Here is a 22777-nt window from a genome sequence, read left to right on the forward strand (position 1 = left end):
ACTAAGCATAATTTACCCTTTTTCAAAAATATGAATGCATATATATATAGGGGTGAAACAATATTAGGGTATAGTCACGATACATGGCGAAATATTGTTTTTGACCTAATAGAACAAAACCAAAAATTTAAAAATATTTAATCGGGATCTTAAGATGAAACAAATCTTAGGGGTCATTGACGACAAATCATTGAATTAATATAAACATAACAGATTAAATAAACACAGCCTCGTTAACGCCCAGTTATAATCATTCTAACATTATTGTGAAAGTGCGTTTTTTTTATTAAAGTAATCATATAAAGAAAATGTTTGCGAACTTTGTAATGTGGATATCACGAATTTATGGATATCCTCATTTATGTAAATAAAAGGAGTGATGGTCACTATTCATTACCGAATCATTTGGGCAGACTTCGAGTTTTTCAGACAATTGAATAATGGTGTAGGCTACATAGATTCAATAGAGAGGATGCGTGTCTTTGTTACTATACATGTATGTTCAACCCATATCGATGATGGATAAGCCTTTTCACAGACGGGTGCGTATAGGGCAATCGTATGCATGGTTTTGTCAACAATACACCATTGAAATGTCGTCAAGGTGTGAAATATATAGCTATAGCCTACATGGCGTTGTCATCAGTGACGAGTGCCGGTGACGTCAAAAAGCAGACGATGGTTAAGCTTCCGGTACATATTTGCCTCAGACGCTCCTCTATATTCGTAATCAGACAAAGCAAATCAAAATTGAAAATGCATGGGTGTTACCTATTTTATAACCTAAATAGCTACTATTTCACTTTACATATCAGTGCTGTGTCAGCTGTTAGTGAGAGTAACATGTTAATAGACATCTAACACAATTCATTTACGGATAACTCATTCCTTAATAGTATATTATATTGTAAGTACTAAGCCTAAAATTATTTTCTGCGTGTTATATTTATTTTTTTATTTTATTTTTCAAAGTAAACCCTTGACTTCCAACTTTTCGGAATCCTTTATTTACAGATCTTCATCTGGGAAATGAAGTTCACAATATTTATATCTTAGCTATGGCAACAATGTTATAAAATGAAATGAAATGGGGTTTAACGTTCTACAGTTCTGCTCCTACTGGGCTAATGAAGACGGGAACAATGTTATAACATAGGCTATGTATTTATTTGATATAGGCTACCTATTCTTTTTTATTTATTTATTTATTTTATTTTATTTATAAGTCTATGTTTGAGTCTATTAGTTTTTATCAAACATGTTAATAATATATTATCTCAATGATCCTTACCAGCGAGCATCATACTTTTTATGCATTAGCCTACCTTAGAGTAGACTAGACATGCGTTACTTAATTTGCGTGATAAACCTCAATTATTGGGTATATATTCATGTCAGACGTTGTGTGTATTAACATCGTTTCATTTTATTATTCTTTAAAACGTGGGCTATATACCAATCTACTAACTTCTCAGTCCGGATTCCTTGCACATTCTTTCCTTTTACCTGGGCTGCAGTGTGCTTTATCTAACAATTGTCGTGGTGCAGGACAAAGGGCCTGACAAGGACAGGTGTCCAGTCGTTCGGATGGCACGAAAACCCGAGGTCCCGTGTACACATAAAAGATCCCGTGGCAGTTGGAATTCGACATGAGTAGGCCGTAGCGCCACTGTCCGGGCAAAATTTCGCTCATAGCACACTCTATGGCGTATGCCCGTCTTCATTAGCTCAGTCGGAGCAAAACAGTAGGACGTTAAGAAATTTCACTGAAGTGCTGGGTAGATATTTGTTTTAAAAGGTGTCTCCATGCGAGTCAATAATAGGAATACAAAACCTCTCCATAGCTCTTTTTCATAAGTTTGTCTTGATATAAGCATTACTCAAGGGTCGCGTTTGTGCTCAATACAATCAGTAATAAATGTTGATGGTCTGTTCGTATGTTTTTGTCTTTAAGTATCATCTCTCAAAGAACACACATACATTATTTCAAAACAGCCGCCTCTATCGATCGTTCAAAGAATTTCAGAAATTAAGTTGATACACGGACCTATAAATCCATGGTTGGGGCCTGTATTTGCCTGTTTGAAATGAATCTGTAACAAAGGGTGTAAAAAAGAATAGATAAAATAAATGGAAAGCTAGTCAATAATAGGCCATAGAAGGTGGTCTCCACAAAGTGACTTAAGAGCACAATTACTTTCTTGTGTACCACTGCCTTAAAAGACTTCAAATATTACAACATTTGATCACTCGTGGATTATGCTTCCAGTTAAAATCAAACAGTAAATGTTTCGGCGACACGTATTTACAAAAGCTGGATAATGTTGGAAAGTTTTGTTTCAACGCCCAACAGTAAAAATCCGCAAAATCTTAATGAAAATAGCTGTGAATGTGGCTATGTTTATTTAACGATTTTTTGGTTTACCACGCTTTGTACTGGTGATTATAAACAAACATACATTTTGAAAACGCAGTAGGAGTCAAGTTTGATCTCCCAACGCTTTGCCATTTTCACTGACCAAAACCGTTGGAATCTTGTTACCCTTGCGATTTTCAGAGGCATAGTATGATCATTATAACTGTATTTGTCTTGATATCCCCAAGCACAAGCGGTATCTGATTTTAAATAAAGCATCTTTATAATATGAAAGAAACTTTCCTGGATGTCGAGAATGTGTTAACGTTAAACAAGCTTTAAGACAAATTGTACCGTCTTCGACTGCCATGATGTCCATTCTTCATATCTAAAAATGTATTACCTACAGCGGACCTGTACCAGAATGCTAAACTATTAGAGGCTCGCGATGATGGTGTTGACATATTGATTGTTTGGTGTAGAAATCCGATGGATACATTTGATAGTTATATAGAATTAGATATCAACGTTTAAATAAACCTTGCCACCGATGACATTGTGGAAATCCATGTCGATTTTCTTGTTACATTTCCTTGTGTAGCTATGTTCTTGTAAAGATCATTGGAAAATTTCTTAAATCATTTGACAAGAGAGAGTGATAAGTTCAACACGTCTATGTAAAAGGTCTGTAATGATTTTGGTATATGATATTATTAGAATCTTTATTATCTGTTTATTCATAGTGGGTTTTTTTATTTTAAATACATCCTTTTATCATGTGCTGGTAGATTTAAATAATATTTTCTATTTAGAAAAATAATAAATTAAATAATTGTTTTTAACGTTTTTATTTTGACGTTTTTTACGTACGATTATAAGTTGCGTGAAATATAAACTGTTACGTCAGATGTTTTGTGTGTGACCTACAGGTTGACATATAACTGGGTGTATATGTCAAGATAAGTATTAAAACTGGCGATTTTATGATATAAGTTCAAAAAGGTAAAGTATGGTGTTCTAATTATGATATATTACCATTATGTTTTATAATTCTTGCATTTCTTATGTTTCTTAATAAGCATTTAATGGAAGAAAAAGTAAAAGTAAAATTTTAGTTTGTTGACATGTTGTCGACGAATTATGTTGGGCGGGTATTACTTTTCAATTCTTTATACGTCTATGGCAGTTTATCACTAGTTTAATTTCCTGAATTTAGTTCACATATTTTCGAGTATGCGTAAAAAAAAACCTGTGTTCGCCATGTTTCGGAAACAAATGACGTGTTGGGTTTTTTTTCTCTTTTAATTAAAATGTAAGGGCAACACCTAACAGTCTGTGTGAATCATTGTGTGTTTTCGTATTTCGTGCGTTCTTTTGCTGAAAACTAACAAGTACGATAACTAGTGTTAAGTTTCTCTTGTAACCTCTTCTATCATTTTATCACTTTGTTAGTCAAAAATAGGTCTTCAACCGTACTGACGATATTCACTGTGTTTTTATTCATAAAACACAATTTTAACCTAAATTTATAGCCCGTCGAGACTTAAACATGTATTCAAAAATTTTTCAATTTGAAACATTTTAAAATGCTAGATATTCTAACATATTTTCACAAAATTATGTATAGCTTGAATATTAAAATATACATATAAGTAATACTATTCTACTTTTGTTGAATTCTCATACTCTACTTAGGAACCTACCACAATATTTGAAGTATTTTCAATTGGACGCGTTAATGCTCTCTTTTGAGTGAGATGTATCACTTAGAAGAAAACGTGCAGATATCGTTCAGTGCCGATCATATATCCTTCAGAAAAACGCGGAAATATTAATCTTTTTTGAGTGAGATGTATCACTTAGAAGAATCGAAAACGTACAGATATCTTTCAGTGCCGATCCTATATCCTTCAGAGAAACATGAAATATTAATCTTATTTCAGCTTTGTGATATATTCTCCCATAATTTCTCAGAATTCGCCTCTTACATTTTAAGTTGACACCATGACTTTAAATTAATTGCAGGAGAACATATCTTTCGTTGCCGATCCTATCCTTCAGTCGGAACTCCCAATATAAAATGGTTTCTATATTTGGCCGCATAATAAATATATTAATCTTAGTATATAAGACAGCATTACGATTTTATGATTTCCTTTAAAGAGTGACAAGGAACTGTAACCAATATACCTATGATTTACAACCCGCCTATGTTCAGTTAGATCTATGAATGGATGTTACATTCAGGTAATTGTTACAAAAATAAAACAATATATTTCAAGTTTGACTCATTAGAAGTATATTAATTGCACCGGGAGATAGTGACATAACAAATAAATGTCATATCTCGAAATAACTGAAAACGTTATACACTATTGTCTAAATCATTATTCATTCATTCGTGTAAGAAAACATATTTTCGGGCCAAATTGATACGTTAGATCATCAATTTAGCCTAAGTGACATTCGGTGCACTTTTGGTTTTGCTTCTGCAATATCTATAAACAAAAATTAAAAATTAAGCACAATCGACACTAACGCGTGGTCCAACGGACGAATTCGTCAAAATCGAGTAGCGACAGCAAATGAAAAGTGATTAATGATTTCTATAAAAATAAAAAAAACCCATTAAACAATAGAATACACAGACACGAGTGGGATAAAAATGTCATATATTATGTTGTCAAATAGTCTAGAAGTTTATTTTAATCCCATCTATGGGGACTGTTTCCGTTTGATATGACAGCGTCTGTTTATAAATGATCAAAGGCATCAATATTTAAATGGAACGGCATAATTCGTAAATTTTGGTTATACATTAGTGTATAAATGCATTTATAGAGCACCTGAAATCGACGCCCTGTAAAGGTGACGCTATTACATTTTCGACAACACCAAAAGTCGTACATTAACAAACAACACATATTATGATCGCCAAAATTCAGCAAATTTAAGAGTGTTTGTTCAGGCAACTAAACCTCCAGCATGGATATTTTATTTACCAGACCATACATAAATACACACAATCAAACCCAAACACTGAACAAATATCAATCAGATACACGGAAATCTGGCATTGTGTTTATTCGTGCTACTGAGTCGCCAGAATGTACGTGAAAATTTCATTTAATAATGCCAGGTTCCCTCTATCACGATTTGTGCTGCGATTGGAATCATGGATTTAATCGTGGAATAATCGTGGTGATCCTATCAGGTCTTATCATATATTGGGGTCAGTCGTGGCATTCCTGTTGATCGTAAAGAAACGTATCCGAACGCATCTGCACGTAGCAGATCGTGGTGGCCAATGATCGCCGAGTCACGCCAAGGTTTTGCCATCTGACCTGGAAAAGTGTGAGAACGTGGTGGCGTCGCGAAGGTCGCGAAACAAGCGTGGTAACATCTCCATGAACGTAGTACACACGCCGTACACACGTGGCAAATACGCTGCGAAAATTGTAACAATTATAACGGCGACTTCATGGCGTCTTAACCACGATCCTCGCATGTCTGCCACAACCCCGCCAAACGTTCTTAGGGCGTTGTCGTGGCGATATTACGATGATTTCACCTCTGTTACGCGATTGCACCACGTCCACATGGGGCTCCCAGTGCGATCTTATGGGGCTCTCACTGCGTTTATAGAGTTCTTAATAAGACCATGGCGAGGTTACCAAGCTTGCATTACGCTCCTATGGCGACAATGCTTTTCATGTTCGACTTGTTATAAAAACAGGAGATTCAAAGTTCATACATCAGTGTGCATGTCGTCTTGAAATTTCCAAAAATCTGACCAGCTTATATAGTCGCCGTGATTACGTGACAGAAACGCACGTGCAGTCGCGATACACGTAGAAGACGTGTGGTAAGAACCTAGTCTCTAGGTTATCCATAACCTCCGAGTCTTCAACGTACGGAAGGTCTGGGACCGTTGTCAATATTTGACGAAAAGTACATTGCCCATGCGTAACCGGGAGTTTGTCTTTTTAATGTAATTGATTATCCTGTATCTTTGACCAAGTCGAGTAAGAGTTTTGCCCCTTCCCGCAATAAATCCCATAATTCTTGCATTAATATAAACAAACATGAATCGTGACGACGAATTATGATTAATTTTAAAAAAGCATATATTAAATGGCCCATGAAGAGAGAAATTTTACAATAAAAAAAATTAAGAGTGTTGGATATTGAACTTGCAATGCAATCAAATGGATTTTTTGAAATGGCATTCTTAAATTAATTTCATGGGCGTCAATAGCTTGTTTTGGGACTAGTTACCTCCCTTAGACTTTTGTCTATGATAACGTAAAAGACCAGATAATCTAGCCGATGACTAATTATTCTCAAGTGTTGACAACACATCCAGATTAATACTAGTAGAATATTTTTCTGGATGATAGAGATTAGTAAGAACCGCATTGGCGTGGTAAGAGCGCCGCGGCTTCGCCTATGATCGCCGTTGCCAAGCCAATACATATCAATAGAAACGCCATAAGCGTCGAGAAGTTGTGACAAGCGCGACGTGTGAAGGCGGTATAATCGAACAGGTCGCGGTAAAAGCGCGATTTTTTTTCAAGTTTGTAATTTTAGGGGGACTCTTTCTCGCGTTGTGTTCACGTTTGCCGGCGACCTTTTGCATTTTCTGGTCGCCGTACGGTCGCAGCAACGCAGTAAGAACGCCACCCCGATCTGACTGGGCCTTAAGGCATCGCACGACAGTGGGAACCTCGCATTAGCAAGAAAGATAGTAGTACGGAATGAAATACATAACTCAATTGGATTTAATACGGAATAAAATACATAACTCAATTGGATTTAATCATGTGGCTTAATCGCCAGCAGGACGAAAACTTCGGTTAATAGCTGAAGATTAGCACTCAAAGAAAAACATAACTTAAGGGGGTCTTTTCTCAAAAAATTATATGTGTTCAAGATTTCTTACAGCTGATCAGCTATATTATATAATTATGATTGACATAATGCTAATAATATATTATTCAAGATTGTAAGTATTCCATCTTAATGATATATGAATGTAAACATTGTTGTTAAATGGTTGCACGGATGACGCATCTTTCATCTATCAGATCTGTTTATGGGTTGTGTAAATATTGTTTTACGAATGCGTTCGATACCTTGGTGATCAGTATAAACTTTGAAAATTTAAACTTTTGTTTATAACTTATTATGTAGTGCATATGCATGGACCCCAATGATGTACCCTTATGTGATAAACTGCATGGCTTTCTTTTATTAAATTGTTTGTTGAGTAGAATGTAGGTCTTTCGTGTACGGAAAGGACATATCATCCCTTTCTTTGTTCGCACTGGTTTATAATTTATCAATGTATGTGCGTGCATGTTCTTAGCTCAATCATATTTGTGAATGCATTGTTTTCGTCCAGCTTTTTATAAATTATTTCAGTTATCTTCACGAAATGGAAAGGATGATTTCCCACACGAAATTTGATCAGCTTGCTTTTCAATATTTCTATTCTCATCGTTGAAATGTGGTGAATTTGAGGAATTATGATCAATATTTCACTGTTTTTGTTTAAATGAATGGTTACTTCTACAAGTATGCTTGAAATCGTCTCTGATTATTGACCGTCATGTCAATGATTGTTCCGGTAATGTTTATTACAATTTGTCAGTTGTATTGGCAGTATAAACACTGGAGTCAATCTGTCCCCCCAATAACACTTTCATACAATAGATTTCTATTTATATTTAGGTGGCCTTCGGGTGGATGTTATCATTCACTGTCATGTTTTTGGGTGTTTGATGATAAAATGTAACCGACTGTGATGTAAAGTTGTTTAACATGTAATTATTGAGTCTCCAAGCTGTGTTGATCCAGTTAATCCCTTGTTTTAATCCCCCGTTTACCTACATTTTTACATTAAAAAGTCAACATGACCGAGAATACGTTTTTACTTGTCAGTCAGATTGACATTTCGAATGCAGTTACGGGAATATTGATAAAGGGAGCGGGGTGCACCCTGGAAAAGAGGGATGCACAAAATAAAACCGGTCTCGACAAAAAGGGAAATACCCATATTCGTCCTTGCATTTTAGTCCGTGTTCGTCCTTGTCATTATTCACAATATAGATACATGCAATTTAATACAGTTGTTAATAAGTCATTTTAACGGTACAAGGTATTAACCTACAACAGGGGTGTAGTAGTGTAAACGTCCTTATAAGACACATATAGTTAAATACCCGCAAAATTTGTTTCGGTATGACCATAAATGATTGTTCTTTTTAGGAGGGGGGGGGGGTCATTTTTGTCTGGAACGTTGTTGGATGAAATTATAAAGACTTTGGGGACAATAGAACAGGCATTGGAGGTCACGTCAGAACAGATTTTGAAGGAATTTATTCTGTTTAGGAATGTTTTAGGAACTGGGTTTGCTATCTTGAACCATCATAATGGTTTACTAACACTAAGTAAATATCTATAGTGCTAGTAGTATCAACTTATACCAAGCCACGCCAGTAAGCTAATATATTATAGAATAGTATTTTAAATAATGAACTGGGTGGGGGGGGGCAACCCCTATAAAATCTTTTATGATATTAAAAAAAAAATAAGATTGTATCTGGATTATCAGTGACGCAATAAAACAATTCCTTCTAAATAATTCATGAATTAATTGGCAACTTTAGATAGATTAACGCCCTGCCCTTGGGTCGCACTGGATAACACCAGGCATAAAAAGTGAAATAGTTTTCTTCGGGATTTGCATACGCGTTATATTTGAACTAAATGGTCCGGTATATTGAAATACAACAATGGGGGTAGACTGAAATTTCTTATTCTACAACGTGGCGTTGACAAATTCGAAATATTAGTGCCAATGAAGCGGGTTGTCTCAGTACCCGGTTTGGCTCTGTTATTTGTGCATCAGTTATATATCTAATTGGTTCCTCGTTTCCATATATATTGTAGATCATTTTGTATAATAGCAGAGGATTGATTTATAATATCGCTTCATTTATTTCAACGCCTTTGGGGATCACTCTGCTAGAGAGAGTTTTAACAATCAAACTGTTTATTATTCATATTATTATTTTCCTGCAGCTAGTCCTACGGTAGCCGCAAAAGGTATTTTTTTTTAAAAAAAAATGTTTAAGTTTCAACACTTACTTCTTTGAACATATTTCATTAATTCGGAAAGCAGATATTTTTAATAACCCGAGATGGTATGCCTGGGTATTATTTTATTATGCGTCATAATAATTTGATAATTATTGTATTTTCTTACAACCGCTTTTATGTGTTGCATGTACACTAAGAATGAATTGCGGTAGGCTTGTGTATTTATTTCCGGCTATCTGAACATCTGCGGTTAACCTTGTTTATTTAATGCTCTAATTTATTTTTCAGCATGAAAACTGTTCAGAATATATTAATATATGTGTTCAATATCTAAAACGTTGTATATCTGTTATTGTCGTTTAACATTTTAGAAGGTCCTTTCTATATAATATCCATATGTTCTTAAGTCTGTTACGCACAGTAATACAATGTTACTAGATGATGACTGACAGCTGCGTCAGATGCATATAATACAGTTAGTAGACCCAGTAACTATAATACACGGTAATGCCATTAGTAGACCAATAACTATGATACATGATAATACCGACCCAATAACTATAATACATGATAGTACCATTAAGTAGACCCAATAACCATAATTCATGATAATACCATTAGTAGACTCATTAACTATGATAATACCAATGGCTAAATATAAAAATATGAAGAGGTCATGGCCCTGTGTGTAATACGGAAAGAAAATATCTTAAATATTCCGCTAATATACCTTTAATGTACTTTCAGAGGAAATAGATCAAAGTGATAACAAATTTGAAGATGAACAACTACACGACTATCCTGTTTAACATGACGACGTCGCAAACTACGACGGACCTAATTAACACTACGACAACATCTACAGAGGTTTTGCCCGAGGCTATGAACGACATTACTTTCGACAGCGGAGTAACTTCGGCTGAATTAGTCGTCATCGGTGCAGGCATAACAGTAGGAATATTAGCGGTTAGCGCCATCTTATTACGTTTAATCATGCCTTTAGTGAGAAAATCTTATCACAAGAATCGGATGCCGAGTAAAGAACCCATTGAAGACGACAAAAACAGGTTAGTAATTTATTACATCGCCTTATTTAACATACATTATGCAAATTTCTTTATTGCCTGAAATTTTATAGAATTTATTAATGAGACATTAATTAACTTATCCAGACCATAATTTAGCGGATTGGAATACATTTTGTGAAGGATGATTAAACGTAAAAATGGATAATCGAGACTTTGTTTTTTTATCGTACCGACTTTAGTGATGATGATCGAGGCTAGCCTAAAATTCAATTGCTAATATCTCGGTTCAAAGTGGAGCAATTTGGTCTGAAAATTTCAGCATATTCTATTTATGTTATCTTTTTAACTATTATAGCGAGAACTGCCAACTCTTTATATTACTTCGCAGAAACGAATCCTTATAGAAAACAAACTGTCAAAGTTTCCATTATGAAGACTAAAATAATATGTTTTCGAGATTTTCTCTTCAATTACCCGGAAGACATTTATTAAAACGACTCCAATGAAATTTGTTTTTCGTTTTTTTACATTTTCTAGGCGTTTTTGTTTTTTAAAAAAAAATCTTACATAAACCTTACAAATCCATCTCATTCGCCCACAGCCTGATTCAGTTCATCAGTGAATTCTTTAGTCTCTATAAAATTGAGTCTGAAATACTTTTAGAAAATGTAGCTTAACCTCATAGTTTTATTGCTCACGAGATTTATCATTTATCATTTATCAATAAATATGGTTAATTATTTTATACATTCATGATTTATAATTGGCAACAAGCTTTTTCATCAGATATAGAAAACGACCGAAAAAATTATATATAGTAACGTTTCCCTATATAACAATTTTGAAAGGCTATTGAACTTTGTGGTGTTTTTTTCTTTATTTTGTCGTTTGGTTTAGTGATACACGTGTCTGATAAAAATTTAAGCTTTAAGCTAAACACTCAGACACCAAATTAGCTTTCATAAATCATTGACAACTTTTTTTCTTTCCAGGCATTTATTTGCACCAAGTACACCCACCTCGATGATGTCAAGATCTTCTCGATCATCTAGTCGTACTGGTGAATGGTCGGATAGTGGTAGCGATAGGACCAAGACTACATATGCGTCAGAGGCTAATTTAATCCCCCAAAATTCTTCTTACGGCAATTTACGGGCGCAAAAACTGGTCTATCCCATGTATTTACCTGAATCAAAGTAAGTTCTTTATGATCATGACCGACGATCTATGCCTTTTGGGCACAAAATTCAATTCCATAACAAATGAAAAACATCGGTGCATTTGAACAAAAGATATAAATGTGTTGCATAAGGATCAGAACTACAATTTATAGATCGGTCAAGACTTTTTAGATTGGAAAAAATAAATAATGCCACTACCTTTAGGAAGGGGGTTTGGGCGGTCTAATATCATAAGATCTGCCACTGAGTCAAGTGGCGTGGGTTCAATCCCACGTGTAATATGGAATAGGGTCGCCTGCCCAACATAGTGGGTTTTCTCCGGTTTCCTTCAATATCTAAAAATAATTTTGAACCTATAATTATTCTAAAAATGACCTAGTTTGTGTCGAGTTGACGTTAACCCCCAATTGCCTATCTCTCCCACTTTATAGGACAATGTTAGTTGTTAGTTGTTTTCAAGAAACTAATCATACTTTTTGTCGATTGTTATCAGACTAGGTCGGGATGTGCTTGGAGCCATTATTTAAATATGTCTACATAAAATTATATTTCGGAGAAGATATTTAATTCAAGTCTTTACTGTGACTAAATATGCGCAACTTTTTTCAGTTCTGCTTCAATTGCTGATGCCGACAGATTGAACGACGATTTGATATCTGTTATATCAACTAATACGTAAGTTTTGCTAATATGTTTGGATATATACACGCACAATTATAATTACTATATACCTCTCTGATTTAGGTCAATATGTAGTATTGAATTGGTTGATCAGCACACCTAGAACTATCTACTTTGAGAATAGATCTCTGTCCTGAATGGCAGCTATAATTGGAAAATGAGTGTACTATTTTGTTATGCGAAATGTCTTGGGGGCCATGGTGGCTCAGTGAGTATGGTTCTGACTTATTAACGATGAGGTCATGGGTTCGATCCTGGTGTTGGAAGAGCAGATTCAGCCAGATGTTCCAGTCTGGTTTCCATTTGTCCGTGGTGCCGACAGGATGATTGGACGAAAAACCGTGATAGAAAGAAACCTTGTTAGTTGGGGAATAGGCGGAAACGCTGCTGTCCCTTACTGTATGGCGGATGTCGGTCTTCGTTATCCCCATTGGTGTTAAAGAGTAGGACGGTCTACTGTATATAGCCAAATCACGCGTCGACACGGACCATCAAAGATTTCTTAATAATCACCACGTAATGGATAGGCTATCGTATTATGATTGCTATTTGTTTATTATTTCAGTTTAGAAGCAGCTAACTTTGGAGACGCGTACAGACAAAACTGGGATCAAACCTTCGATCCTTATTTACAGAATGACTCAAGGTCAGTTGATATTACTATGTTTCTATAGCTTGCGATTGATATCTCCCTTCATTATAGAAAGTCTTTATAAATTTATAAAACCAAAATAGCGTGATTGCTTGAACAACGCGAATGTTCAAATCTATACAATATCTCAGTCATCCGATTGTCTAGAGAGTTGATTATGGGCTTGGCATGTGAATAAATGTCGAAATGATCATTTATATTATAACATCTGAAGCCAGAAAAGAAAACTGTAATAGCTATTTTAGCTATTTAAAAGTTGTTTGTCGTTACGTTTATCGTTAAGGCAACATCGTCTTGTGTATGCAATGAATTCTCCTCCTACTTCGCACCCGTTGTGTCATGTGAAACAAACATGACCTCTTTTGGTCGATTTTTTTATAGCCGGGTATTCCCTGACAATTGCAATGTTTTGAGAAGGATTTGAAGCAAAACTATCATAAATTAATTAGTTTGAATATGTTTTTAGTCCAAATATATCATCAAATCACCCAATTTGTACCCGGGAATGTATATTAACAGTAAGTAGAGTTATATGTATGTTACTTATTAAAATATACATACATATGACATGTAAGTAATTGATTATACCTGTATACATATATAGTTGATAAACTTGTCCATTTCTTCTTGTCAGTTTAAGCTACATTTCCCATCCATCAGAAAACCGTAAAATACCCGATAAAACTAATGAATGGTATGCCTCTGAAAGCCCCATGAGAAGAGACTGGTGAGTTAAATGTATTATTAACATTTATTATTGTTAATATGATAAAGGGTAGGCCTGTTATTCGACTCTCTTACATCTCAAAATAATTCCAACGGGTAAAAGCATGCAAGGTTCGTAACTTACATCACTGAAAAAACATGTTTCCGCCAAACCCGATAAATGAGCCCCTTATCCAGACCTGTGAGAGGGGCGAATGGTCTAACAGTCTAACGCGTGCGGTTTAGATCATTAGGTCTCTAAATTCGGCGAGTGGTGTGGTTTCATGCCCACACGTGTACGTGACAACTGCTTCAGACCACTACGCGCAGGCGAATTATTGAAATAAAATTGTACCAAATGACCTCGTTTGTTTGAGTGGACGTTATATCCCACCCTGTCTCGCTTCATGGATCCACAGCTGTAATTAATATTCTTGTCTATTAACAGTGTATTTTTTCTTCTAGGGAACGAAGTCAAATGAATGGTGAGATGTACAGACATGACATTATGCCAACTAAACTGACAAAATTATGAAATCAATAGAGAAACCTATAATCATTTTATTGAATGTCCCCATCATTCTCTTCTCCGGACCTCCATTGCAATCGTTCGACAAATCATGTGATATCATTGATTGCAATTATGCTCTTCGATTATTGAAGACTATTACTTCTGATAAGAAGTATTAAATATTTTCGCGTGTCTTGGATTATCATCCAGTAAGAGAGACGGTATTCCTGCCTTTGTAAATAATTCACAAATAATTCCCCTTAGTTAAATCCATATCCCGCTAAAGAGTAGTCAACCATCTGTGTTCATAAGAATTCCAAGCAGTCTATATGTGATGCTATGTTAGTATTTTCATTCCTTAAATCATTCTGCACAATTTTCAATCCTCAAATTAAATACAGACTTTAATCACATAAAGCTTACACTCTCACCAATGAACACACATGCAATATATACCCAATCCGACCCCTTTTGTCACCTAAATAAAAGCATAAAAGCGGTTTGGCTGTAATAAATCATTTCCAAAATGCCAATTTAGTGCTTGAACATATTATATATATATTGTCACCAAGTTTAAGTTATTATATATCCCCCCCCCCCAAATGCTTATATCCCAGTGCTCTGCTATGTGATATTGTTATAAAGTTCTTTATATAGTTATTATGTAAATAAACGATTTGTTAAAAATTTATACTCTCTTATTCTACTTTATTTAATTTTCAGTGATTCAAATTGACTTAATTCACTAAAACAATACATAAACCGGACACATTTCTTTCATTTTATTTTCGGTTATTTATACTTTATCGTGGTCCTGGGTGCGTTCAGTAATGCGACAACTGTTTCTGGTCAACTCTTCTTCATCCCACCAATCCAAACCCATGATACAGAAAATTCCGCAAAATTTTTTGAAAGGTTCTTATTACCCAAACATTTGATTGGTTATCAAATAATAGCCTTTCTCAAACGTGTCCTTAGATTCTAATAAAGTGTCCGACCTAGTAAATGGAATGAAAATTAAATCTCGAAACTGACAACAATAAAACTGACATTCACGTGATTGATAAAATGAATGTTAAGAAGAAAAATGTCTACAATTAATTATAAACTACTTGGATTAAAATTCATTCATTAAAGTCATTGCAAACTACTGTATGGTGAAAGTTAAATTACGGTATTACAAAGATATGATGAATTAAAAATTTGTCAACATTTTGTGGACCTCTTTTTAATTAAATGTTAAATAATCAATTTGAGTACATTGTGGATTAAGACGTAGAAAATGACACACAGTTCTAACTAACGTTCACACCATTCCCGTTATGACGTCAATAATGGAGTCTGGCAAGTACGTTTTAAGTCGGCAGATCACCTAAAAAAAATAAAAGAAAACAGGAATTGATCAAGAATTTGTTAAAACAGGTGTATTTATTCTATTGTATTAGCTGATTTCCCCACCTCAAAACGTTTAAATTGCAGGTGCTTTTTTTTTTATCTTCAACAGTTAGTTTTAACGTTTTGAAAATAAGAAATAAAGGATTAAATTCCGGATATTAGTCAAAAAGAGGAGGTGGGGCGGGTTTAACGTCCATTTAAGACAAGCGGGTTATGTCTAAACTATTATTATTAATATGGACAATACTAACGCATTGATTGGAGACCACAGACCCAAAGTGCCACGCTTTAGAGCTCCATAGCAAGATCCATCAAAATTACTAATGGGCTTTTGCTTTTGAAATGGTATCTCTCCCGCTGTGTGGTGTGAAATTGAGTTCCTATACATGTAACTTACAGATCTGGGATCCACAAGACCATTCGTACCGCCAACCAAATACCGTTCACGTGGGTTAGGATCAACCAATGCACTGGCCATAACATTAAGTAATGGTTGAAGGTGGGGGAAGCCGGTTGCTATGGAACCAACCATGGCATCTAAAACTGCGTCAATATCTTGTTGGCAGTATACTTTCTTTACACCTTTTACTACATCTGGTGAGTTTTCGAATTCAGTTTCCATTAGTTTTCTGTTCCTATTAATCTGTAAAAAATCATTAATTTCATCACATGAAGATAATACTAATAGTAATTACAGGAGGACCGCACCCCATGCAAACAAAACCCACACACCAGCTTACAAGACACACAAAGTAAACATACATTGCAATGAAAAACAAACGGACATGTCATATCAAGTGCGGTGCACAATTCCGGGCCTGTAAGGCTACAGACTTCACTCAAAATGAAACAAACTCACAATCAAAATAGAGAAAAACTTGGCAATGAATACAAGAAAGGAGAAATGATGCGACCGATCTCGAAGGTGGACGTCTGCTGAATGGTGTTTCTGCCAATTGACGTCACAGGGGCGATAATCCAGATCTAATTTCGGAAAACGATAAAATGATAAAAAATAAATAATTTATGAATAAAAATAAATAGGTAAAAATAAATAACTTGGGCATGGTGTAATAATCATTTACGTGTTTGGTAACCTACATGAAATGTGATCGACCCAGAGTTCCTGATCAACCATCATATTAGGTAAGTTCCAGTGATCATGTTAATTATCTTGGGGTAATCACAGTAATCGTAGGTTACATTGAAATGTACCCAGGTCAGTATAAACTGATACCCTGTGATACCATTTACTTTCAACAGCGGACATCAAAACTTACAACAGGTTGATGAAGAATTGCTGTAGCTTGACCAAAATGTCCCGGTTCTATGATGCTAACCATTACACCAAATCTAGACATTTCTAGACGAAGACTGTCAGAAAATGCTTCTACTCCTGCTTTAGACATACAGTAGACAGATGACATAGCGGGAAATCGTATAGCTCTTTCACTTGACATGTTCATGATACGACCTGTTAAATATAGTAAGATGGTCTGTGAAACAAATGAAACAGTTTCCAGTAAATTCTGAATTATTTGTATCACATGGGAATGATACATTGAAAGTGTAAGACATATTTCGTAGTAAATCTTACATGTTGACATGACTTATATCCAACCCTAACCCTATTGAGTATTTAGATAATTGATAAATAGTAAGTGTTTTGACGATGACTCCGCACATTTTTGCCAAGTCAGATATACGTATCACAGCAAAAATAATACGTGACCTACCTTTTGATTGTCGAAGTAAAGGGATGAAGGCTTTAGTGACACGAACTGTACCATACAGGTTTATATCACCAACCCGTTTATACTCGGAGATATTCAGTAGTTCTATTGGACCTTCTGTGGCTATTCCAGCATTATTTATTAAAGCCCACAGTACCAAACCTAGCAACACATCGAAGATGAAAATATTGAAGCCTATTAGTAAGTGCAGGAAAAACGCGCATAACATCCAAATAAATACCCAGAAGACAAATAAATTGGCGGGCAAAACAATAAAATACATAACACGCACATTTTAAATAATAAGTGATAAAAGTACTACCAAAGGTGGATGGGACAAGCCGTAAGCGTCCATTGCGCTGTGCAGTCCCTGCGGTTACACACATTTTACTTAAAATGAAAACCATCTCACAACAATGGAGGCAATTCATAAACACAAAACACTAAAAAGGAAACATTTACCAAACAATGTATTCTTTCAGGGTAAATCATCATCAAACTGATCCGGTGCATTCGATCACACTCTATTCTCGAAGGATATCGCGTTACTGTTACCTCTGAGGAACAGATTTGAAGCACAGTGGTAACTGAAAAAAGGGGCCATAACCTGTACAGGAAGTGACACATTTTCAGTAAATATTCCGTTATTTAGTTCAGTTACTTGCAATTGAACTTTTTTTTCTGGCTTCAAATGTTATAAATTATTATTTAGAAATTAATTCACACGACAAGACCATCATCTCTCTACATCATCGCATGGCTTAGATATTGAGTGGATTAAACGATGCACGTCATATTTATGGCTATTTCTTGTCAAACTTTGAACATTTATAACTTCTTTCAGAATAAAGTAATTTGACTGAAATATTTAATATATCCATTTTTCATAATCTATTTTTGAACTATTATATCAAGAACGACCCACCCTTTCTGTACATCTTGCATAAAGTAGCCTACAGATAAATAAGGGCAACTGATATGAGACATACCATTTTCTTTACATGTATTTTTCACATATTGCAGACTGTCTTCTACTTGTTCATCGTTAGTTACATCTAATTTAACTATATGAATTCTCTTAGACGACCTTGACCTTAGTATTTCAGCACCATTACCATCTGGATCCAAGCAACCAGCAAATACAACAAATCCTTGATCATTAGTTGTTAATGCTAGTTCGTGCCCAATACCTAGAAAAACAAAAACCTTGATCATTAGTTGTTAACTAATGAATACCTTGAAAAACGTATCCCTAATCATTAGTTTTTGGGGGATCACGTGGCTAAGTGGGTAAGGTGCTGGCTTGCTAGCCTGGAGGTCGGGTGTTCGATCCCTGCATTGGCCGAGAAAGTTCATCTCGATTTTCCGGCGTGGTTTCCCCTTGTCAGTGATGCAGAACGGAGGGCCTGACTTGGACAGCTGCCTAGTCGTTCGGATGGGACGAAAAACCGAGGTCCCGTGTACACATTGGCGTGCACGTAAATGATCCCTTGGCAGTTGGAATTCGATATAAGAGTAGGCCGTAGCGCCGCTGCCCGGGCAAAATTCCCCTCATAGCACACTGTATGGCGTATGCCCGTCTTCAATTAGCCCAGGTTAGGTGCAGAAGAGTAGGACGTTAAACTCCATTTCATTTCATTTCATTTCATTAGTTTTTGATGCTAGTCAATGTCCAATATCTGAAGAACAAAGCCTTGATCAATAGATGGTATGCTGGTTTGATTATTAATGATCATTAGTTGTTAAATGCTAGTTCGTGTACAATTCAGTGAGTAGCGGTGGATCGCTTAACTGAAGGTCCCGGTTCTATCCCGGTGTTGGCCGAGGAAGTGGTGCAGGACGGTCGGCCTGGCATGAAATGGAGTCTAGTCAAGGGCGGATCCAGGAATTTTTGCAGGAGGGGGTTTGCCAGGTTCCTGAGACAATGTATCCCCCCCCCCCCCGCATGGTCTCTATCGTCATTTTGGAGTATATACATACACATTGAGCTTTTTAAAGAGAGAAATTCAAAACCTCGTTTGACGTCAATTTTTATGAATTAATACAATGACATTGTGATTCAATTTCATGGATGCAAAGCATTAATTGTGATATCACATAATGTCTATATCATTATTTCGTGCTTTGAGTGCCCACCCTGTCCCACATCTGACGATAAAGGATAAAGCACACGACCGAGAAACTTTTCTCATAAAAAGTGTTGATTTACAAAAAAAATATGTAGCTGAGCAGTGTCGCCCCCCCCCCCCCTGGATCCGCCCCTGCTAGTACATGTAGTTCGAAGGCTGTGCACACCTTGGTATGCACGTAAAAGAACTCTTGACGGTTGGATGTCAATACTGCCCTCTGTTACACTGCATTTGATCAGATTAGATTTTAATTAATTTGGTGGGGGTGGGGGTATGTGTTCTTAAACCTAGGGCTTTTACATGGTTGTCTTCTTCCTTATGGGCACAAATCTTAAAATATTGGATTTCTTCGTGGGTCTATTATAAACAACGCTTTAAACATTTCTGGCAAACTGGATAGTAATAATTTTCGAGGACCTAACTCCAAAATAAGTGGATAATAAACGTATACTCGAACGTGTATATATACATTGGCTAGAGCAGTTAAGGGGAAATAATAAACAAAAGGGATTGAATTTCAACCGGTTCATGTCTGTATCAGTGATTCTCAACCAGTGTGTCGATATAATAGATAGTATATAAATATTGATATTCTTGTTGGGATTGTAAGTTTGTTTGTCTGCGGAATGGTACTTACCAGTATCGCATCCAGTTATAAATATAGCTTTTCCTGTCACATCTATTTTAACTTCTTTATTTCTTTTGTATATTGTATAATGATAAACACCATATAACACTATAGATAGCATAACCATACAAATCAGTTCATATATAAACATCCATACCATTACAATACCAGACCATATCATTAGTCTCTTATAGTATGACGATGGTATGATCGGTGGGGTTTCCATCATGATGATAAAACGCCACTGATAATAAAACATAATACCTAGATATATCAATCTTAAAGATAAAGGATTTAATGACAACTGCAACCGGTCGATCTCCCGTGAACACTTTGGTGTACACGTAAAAGACCCCTTGAAAGTTTAATTTCGATAAAGAGTAGGCAGGTAGGCCGCTGTTCGAGCAAAGTTTCCATCGGTGCAAAAAGGTAGGATGTTAAAGCCCACTGTATTGCGCCCGCTAGACCTCGTAAGGATGCATCTACTGATAGGTAGGGATAGAACAATTTTAACAGCACAGCGGGTTCAAAATCGCAGAAGAATTTAGGGGCTTACACCCAGCTCGTTTTTCGTGACTTTCCTACCTACGGTCCGATGGTTTGACGCTTCTTGCGGCAGCTACTATAAACCCAACTTATGCGTTGATACAAAATATGTTATAGCTGAACCGGTTACCCCTTCGTTTGAAATATAATTTTAACAGTATAATATATAGGAGCCTACTTACACACACGTTATACAGGTCAAATAAAATAATCACATGACATAACAGATACTCGCTTAGATTACCGACATACGATTATCTTGTCCGTTTATGGTTATGGTTACAGTCAATAAAGCAAACAATACAGTATGTCCTGTGATAATTCACCATCACCAACAAGCAGCAGAGTCATTTTGCTTTGGACCTCGAGTTTAACTTCCAGTACCAGTACATGTACCTTTTTTTGTCATAACTAGGTAAATACTGACTACTGTCAACATATAAACGTATAGCATGCTGGCGCAGAAGATTAGGACATTTCATTGGATGATATGACGGCGCTTAGCTTGTCCTTCTCTCTACACAATCATATGCCTTTAGCAGCACACACACGGCTCAAAATAAAGCAAGACAGGGAACAGACGAGTGTTATCGGGGTGCCATAGTTCACATGAGTCTCTCCTGATCAGGACAGAGAATTTCGCGCTCCCTTTTCCGCCCCTGTTATGATGGTCTTTCGGTTGGACTGACGTGATATAACCCTAGGTGGTAGCGGACGTAAATCCCTATTATATATGGGTGAAAATACTAATACCCCGTTGAAAATATTGTGTTTTTTTCTTTTTAGAACAATTGAACATGAAGCAAGTATTAAAACAACTTTAATACAATTCTTTAAATGATATCTAGAAGTACGGTTAAATGATTTTAAGGATAACTTAAATCTGTTATCAAAGTTTCAACTGTTAGAACGTTTACGGTAAAGTATATTCGAACTAAGTGGTTATAATGACGTCAGTCGTCTCCGTGTTCCACATTATGTTGACGTCGCCTAACGTGAGTATTAGCCTTGACAAATTGTGAAACAATTTAATAAACTTTGGAATTTATTTAATACCGTTCATCGATAGGCTATTACTTTTAACCTGGGACAGATCAATTCATAACATTTTAACCAATCCCAACCCTCCCACAGGTATCTCTATAGATGTGTTGTCTCTGCGTTTCATTTTATATTTTCAGGTTAATCCGATAATTGGTGTAAGATAATTCCATCGGCGTTCCAGTGCTTTACCAGGACAGTGGTTTTCAAGGCATACCCATGTCTATCAGTTACTAGTGCTACTCGTGGTTTCTGTATCCCAGATTCCAGCGGAATAAAAGATATCAATAAATGCATGGAATGGCATGCCATGGTAGACAATCTGTCAGTGGCCATTTTTAGTTGAATTAATATATTGTTTATTGTTTAATAAATGCCTGAAGAGCCGTTATCACGATGAAAAAGTTAGCATAAAAATGTAGTTTTATTTTGCCATCTTTAATTTCAATTATATATTACCAAAGAGCAGCTTTGTCTACAATCAGGCAATGTGTACAATGCCTGAAATAACCAGTCAATGCGTACATTGCCTAATGAGGCAAGTCATTGTGTAAATTGCCTAAAATTTCCAGGCATTGTGTACATTGCCTGATTAATTAGCCCAATTATTGTACACATTGACTGATTGTTGAAGAGCGATTATTGAGAAGACTAGATTACCACAGGTTTCGTTCTGTGATCACATAGGCTTCATTTCATATTATAAAAGATACTTTAATAAGTTCTTTGTCGGTTATCATTTGATTTAAAAAATGACTGATTTTAAAAATGACTTTGAAAATAAAATGACTTTGAAAGGAAAATGTACTTCATGATTAAATTGACTTTGATTAAAACATTAATATAACAGGATTGTCACTAGAGTTGTTGTTTTTAACTAAATAAATGACAAATATCATACACACTTTGAAGGATGAATTGACTTTATTTCACACAGTATGAAAATGCATGAATTTCTGATTTCCCGATAGAATACATGTGAAATACTGAAATACTCAGACAAATGGTAACATGTACATGTCAACTTGATTACAACCATGATATAAGTGGCCATGAAATATGTCAAAAAAAAATTCTTTTGACAATT

The 22777-nt window shown here is 35.6% G+C and overlaps 1 protein-coding gene and 1 long non-coding RNA gene across 7 annotated transcripts; one reads left to right on the forward strand and one right to left on the reverse strand.

Annotated features, from left to right (window-relative positions):
• Nucleotides 1–793: 793 nt before the first annotated feature.
• Nucleotides 794–14909, forward strand: LOC126815332 (uncharacterized). 5 transcript variants are annotated; one of them, XR_007677867.1, is made up of 8 exons: nucleotides 893–907; nucleotides 1955–3040; nucleotides 10208–10527; nucleotides 11481–11684; nucleotides 12279–12344; nucleotides 12916–12996; nucleotides 13637–13729; nucleotides 14173–14909. It is a non-coding gene; the product is annotated as an uncharacterized LOC126815332 (long non-coding RNA). The 5 variants fall into 5 exon arrangements; XR_007677869.2 differs by lacking the exon at nucleotides 1955–3040 and having other exon boundaries at nucleotides 794–907; XR_007677868.2 differs by lacking the exons at nucleotides 893–907; nucleotides 1955–3040 and adding an exon at nucleotides 3198–3358.
• Nucleotides 14605–20952, reverse strand: LOC130010355 (D-beta-hydroxybutyrate dehydrogenase, mitochondrial-like). 2 transcript variants are annotated; one of them, XM_056099332.1, is made up of 7 exons: nucleotides 20832–20952; nucleotides 20113–20347; nucleotides 18336–18536; nucleotides 17350–17508; nucleotides 16894–17087; nucleotides 16011–16256; nucleotides 14605–15590 (listed from the first exon to the last, which is right to left on the reverse strand). In XM_056099332.1, exons 2-7 carry the CDS (start codon nucleotides 20330–20332, stop codon nucleotides 15525–15527), a joined length of 1086 nt encoding a protein of 361 aa, XP_055955307.1. In that variant the 5' UTR covers nucleotides 20333–20347; nucleotides 20832–20952; the 3' UTR covers nucleotides 14605–15524. The 2 variants fall into 2 exon arrangements, with proteins under 2 accessions (XP_055955307.1, XP_050396859.1); XM_050540902.2 differs by having other exon boundaries at nucleotides 20113–20886.
• Nucleotides 20953–22777: the final 1825 nt, after the last annotated feature.

The sequence above is a fragment of the Patella vulgata genome, chromosome 3 (genome assembly GCF_932274485.2).
Source record: "Patella vulgata chromosome 3, xgPatVulg1.2, whole genome shotgun sequence".
NCBI classification, from domain to species: domain Eukaryota; kingdom Metazoa; phylum Mollusca; class Gastropoda; family Patellidae; genus Patella; species Patella vulgata.